Here is a 5013-nt window from a genome sequence, read left to right on the forward strand (position 1 = left end):
GTTAGTGGAATAACATTTTTCTTAACAAACAGCAAACATCTGACATAAAAAGGTACTTTTATACTTTGGGTTTCAAAAGCTTAACAAGTCATAACAGAACAAAAGCTCTTTATTTTGTTGGGACTTTGCAGAAAGTGATGTTTTTCCTAAACTAATTTGACTGCGATCCACACGTTAATAATTCATCTTTGTATTTTACTATGTTAACAGATTGGAACACACCTTCAGCTGACATCATCCTCTCAACAATATTAAATGCCAACAGGTCAGATCGGTTTGCTCCACACACTTCAGCAGGTAAGCCTACTGTTGTATTTGCAGAGGTTATTTTGAAAGTTTTGGTGCCATGTTTTTATTTATTGATAAAGCAGTAAAAGGCACCAGATAAAATGGATCTCAGCTTAGTTTTGTTCTATCCTGTTGAGTTTTATAACAACTTATAAAGCTTTCCCCTGAATTGTGTCTCTTTAATTTCTTTGTTATTTTTCAGTATTTTATAGCTTAAAGTTTTCATCATGGCCACGATAAAGCCCATTCTGATGCTTGTGCTGTTTTCAGGTAAACAGCAATTTAATGTTAAGAATTTTAGATTGGAAATTTTGTAGAGGAATAAAACATGGTTTTGTTATTTTTTTACAGGACTTATGCAGTCAGTGTTTGCGGCAAATCGTTTACGGTATTTCAGTAATGTGACAGAGATATTAAATTTCACAGCGGCCCAAAACAAATGTGATGAGAATGGAGGATCTCTGGTCACTCTATATGATCAGGAAGATGCCGACTTTGTTCTGAATCTAACCAAATCTATAGGTGATGATAATCATTCAAGCTACTGGCTTGGTCTGTATAAGAATTTAAGTGCAAACGCCACTTGGTCAAATGGTGACCCATTCAATGGCCCAGGTGTTCACTTAGAAGGTGGAAAACAAATATGTATGGCTATTGGAAATGGAACATGGATGAATTTCAGCTGTTCAGACCGAAAACCTTTCATGTGCCAAAAAGGTGAGAAGTAACAAGCAATTCTTCCTCATAATCTACATGGAATATTTTATGCTGCGTTAATATAACATGTAACACTTTGATTTTTATAAGTAAAAAACAGGTGAAACAGTTTAACTGGTTAATGACATTTTAAAAATTTATGGCAGGTAAAAATTACTCCCTGATTGAAGAGGAAAAAAACTGGTGCCAGGCGCTGCAGTACTGCAGAACACATTATACTGATTTAGCCAGCGTCAACACAACACGGCACGACGAAGAGCTGAAACAAGAAAATACGAATAAGACCTACTGGATTGGGCTCATGCATGATGAATGGAAATGGGATGACAACAGCTGTTCAACATATAGAAACGAGGCAAATATTGCCTTGGAGCCTAATTCAAGTTATTCCATTCTCTCCTGGACAACTGGTTTCCTATGGAAGTCAGGTGAACGGGCATCGTTACTTTGCACCAAAGGTAAGACATGTACAAGTCATTAGGAAATAAATCCTCCACATTTAAGTGAAGCCTCTCTTCCTGTTGCTGTGGCAGATAGGAGATCATTTACAATAAAACAAAATGAAACATTGATCTGATGAAATTCTAACAATAAAACGAATCACCCAAACCCTGTCAAGCACTACTTTATAAAACGTCAACCCCTCCAAGAAAACTCCAAAGGAAATTTCACAACACACTATGTTCTAAATATTAGTTCAGATTAGATGTTTTTACAACTCTGGCTTTTAACTTGCATTTCAGGTCATGTGAGAATCAAAGTGATTAATGAACCTAAAACTTGGGAGGCAGCCATTGAGTACTGTAAGGCTCACCACACACGCTTGCTGTGGATTGAAGACCAGGAGGATCAGAAGGCTGTTGAGCAGTGGTTACGACACACACCTGTTTCTGGCTACACTAAGTCATTTTGGATTGCTCTGAAACAGAGTTCTGTGTTTGGATTCTGGATCTGGAGCGACAGAATAGTGAACTGGAACAACTGGAAAGACGGAACAATGCCAGAGGCCCCGTTGTCTGAACAGTGTGGTGTGATGGATGCCGGGAGCTTCAAATGGAGAGATGAGAACTGTTGGCACAGATTGTCTTTTCTTTGTGAAGAGGAGATCTTCTACATGGATAAGTAGTAGTTAATAGTTATTTCTACTAACGGGATTGGCATACTTGTTCAATTAACTTCCTGCATGAAAAAGTACTCGTCTTTAAATGTTTAAGTGGACATATTTTGACTTTAAACCTGCAACATGTGGACATGTCCACATTGTGCAGATATTTTATTGGTCCACACAATGCAAAGCACATTAACACTTGGTTTTGGAGGTATGGTGAGAATTAGCTTTGAGTTTAGGTTAGTTTAATGTTAGGATTAGAACCCCATTGGTTATGGTTAGTATTCGGGTATGGTTTAGGCATAGTGGAGTCACTAAAATGAATGGAAGTCAATGGAGGACCACACATATACAGTAAATGCAAGTGTGTGTGTGTGTGTGTGTGTGTGTGTGTGTGTGTGTGTGTGTGTGTGTACTTGTTTAACTGTCCTACTTAAGGCCAAAACTGGCATATTCACCAATCTTGTGAAGACCGATGGGCCTCATTAGGACTTCAGGTCGTTGGGGAGTAAGTGAGTGAGTGAGTGAGTGAGTGTGTGTGTGTGTGTGTGTGTGTGTGTGTGTGTGTGTGTGTGTGTGTGTACTTTAACCCTCTAATTTTCTTACACTATTTTAGAAAATTGTTTAGTTTCACTACCAAATAAACTGAATCAGGTCAACACTTGTCAAACTGAAGTTGTAGCTATTCATTTGCTTGCTTGCTTGTTTGTTTATTTGATTTTATAATATTTTTTAATATAATACAGTTATTGAAAGCTGAATGCCATTTTATCAGTCTAGACATAGTATATAATTCATGCTCTAACAAGTGTTTAACTATTAAATTGGGTCACTTGTGCAGACTTTAACTCTTTATGTGTTGCCTAAAAATAGAATATAGTTTAAAATCTGAAAAAAAAACGTAAAGAACAAACTAATAAAAAATTTACAAAAATAATTTGAAAGTGACATGGTCAAAAATGGTTTAAATTTAAATAATCATTAAGGCATTTCAGTGAGCTCTCCTTAAAACTTTTAAAGTTAAACTTTTCTTAATTTAACCTGAACAACATTGAGAAGCTGTCCAGTTGAAGGTCTTGGCTGGGCTCTTCCTGTGTGAAGGTTGCACTTTTTCCCCATTCACACATGGATTAACATGAAGGTTTGGTTCATTGAGAACTTTCCTTCAGGTGAGTGTCTGAGTGTGTGCTTTGTCTTTGTGAGGTTTGGTGAACAGCAGTTGACCTTTTTATCTCTACCCTGCATTCATGTGTGTGACTGATGTCGAACAGATTTCTTCCCAAATGTTAGAAATTAACAATCAACAATAAAAGACAACAGAAACGTTAAAGGCTTAGTGTGCAAACGTGTTTGTGTTTTCATACACATACATATTTAAGAGGATAATAGATCTTTGTCTTTCTCATCTCTTTAGAACTAAATATTAATTAAATCCATGAGTTTCTAAAACTTTTCCCCCTCTCAGTTGTGATTCTTAGCGTGACCTGGGTTTGGACAAATGCACCAGTGAAAACAAGACTAAACAACGAAGGGATAGGTCTCTCCCCCATTCTCCCTTCATTGGAAGGGAGGGAGAGAGCAGCAGACAGAGGGAGGGAGAGACAGTGAGACAATCTGTATGGCTCTTCAAACTATTAATGTCATGGTGTGAGCCCGAGGCTCCTGGTGACACCGGAGATAAGTGAACGTATTTAGTGCAGCACGTCGCACGCACACACATAAGCACACGCTAAACAGCTCTGCAGCTCATGGCCTTCCCGTGACACGGTCTAATCACTGGTCTCAATGTTCCCCATTAAACGGGCACAGACTCAGTGACGGCTATATTATCTGCAGAGGCTGGCAGAGAGATTGTTCTAGGGAGAGGAGGGTGTCGATCTGTGAAGTTTTGGACTTGTTGCCTGTGTGTGATCATGTAACCTTCATGGTAATGTTCTGAGGACAGAAGCTAAATTTAAATCAGCAGCAAAAGCAGTAAAACTAGGATTTTTATAGTCAGGTTGTGGTCAGATTTCAGGGCAGCAAAGATTTTTAATTTTATTCATTTTCATTTCCTCACTCCTGTGCCTCGTGATTTTTATCTTGAGAGGTGCTATATAAAAGATCATTTTCTGTCTGTCAAACATTGCCTCATCTTGGATGAACAGTACACACTGCTCGGGCCAAGAAACAAGGAGCAGAAAGCGACGACGTTATCAAGTCCCCTCAGGTCAACTTGCTGGAACAAGGTGTGAAAGAATGAACTCAGAATAATAAAAGGGGAAATGAGTCATGAACGGCTGCAGAGTAAAAGTGGAACTTATACCTGAAATGGAGGTGGTGATAATGAAATGTGTGTGTTTAAAATAATTCCATTCAAGTTTATTTATGTGGCGCCAAATCACGACAAGAGTCATCTCAAGGTACTTCACACAGTAAACACTCCAGTACAGGTCAGTTCATTAACCAATCAGTAAAAAGTTTACTATATAAGGAAACCTGAAAATTGCACTGACTGGTGTCAGTGACTTTACAGCAATCCTCATACTAAGCAAGCATGCAGCGACAGTGGAGAGGAAAACTCCCTTTTAACAGGAAGAAACCTCCAGAGGATCCTGGCTCAGTATAAGCAGCCATCCACCACGACTCACTGGGGATCGAGAAGACAGAGCAGTCACATGCATACACCAACCCACCCACCCACCCACACACACACACACACACACACATCCACCCACAACATACATATATCAAGTAATGTTTCTATGGTTACAATGTGATTTCTTAGTAAATATTCTATTTGGTGAGAGATAAACTTCATTGTATTTATCCTAGTGAATCTACAATTAAACGGGTAAACTAGTAGTAGCACACTCAATGTCAAAGAAAGTAAAATGTTATTATCAGGAGAGGGAGAGTGA

At 38.5% G+C, this 5013-nt stretch overlaps 1 protein-coding gene across 1 annotated transcript; it reads left to right on the top strand.

Moving 5' to 3' along the window:
* Positions 1 to 432: 432 nt before the first annotated feature.
* Positions 433 to 4761, top strand: LOC129162993 (macrophage mannose receptor 1-like). Its single transcript, XM_054739663.2, has 4 exons — positions 433 to 558; positions 640 to 1005; positions 1152 to 1463; positions 1749 to 4761. Exons 1-4 carry the CDS (start codon positions 516 to 518, stop codon positions 2129 to 2131), a joined length of 1104 nt encoding a protein of 367 aa, XP_054595638.1. The 5' UTR covers positions 433 to 515; the 3' UTR covers positions 2132 to 4761.
* The last annotated feature ends 252 nt before the right edge of the window (positions 4762 to 5013 follow it).

Source organism: Nothobranchius furzeri, chromosome 1 (assembly GCF_043380555.1).
Source record: "Nothobranchius furzeri strain GRZ-AD chromosome 1, NfurGRZ-RIMD1, whole genome shotgun sequence".
Lineage (NCBI taxonomy): Eukaryota > Metazoa > Chordata > Actinopteri > Cyprinodontiformes > Nothobranchiidae > Nothobranchius > Nothobranchius furzeri.

Excerpts from the sequence above, each read along its gene's own strand:
- LOC129162993 (XM_054739663.2), top strand. The coding sequence starts at position 516 with ATGGCCACGATAAAGCCCATTCTGATGCTTGTGCTGTTTTCAG. Across the intron at positions 559-639 it reads GATGCTTGTGCTGTTTTCAG|GACTTATGCAGTCAGTGTTT; the intron begins GTAAACAGCAAT and ends ATTTTTTTACAG. Across the intron at positions 1,464-1,748 it reads ATCGTTACTTTGCACCAAAG|GTCATGTGAGAATCAAAGTG; the intron begins GTAAGACATGTA and ends CTTGCATTTCAG.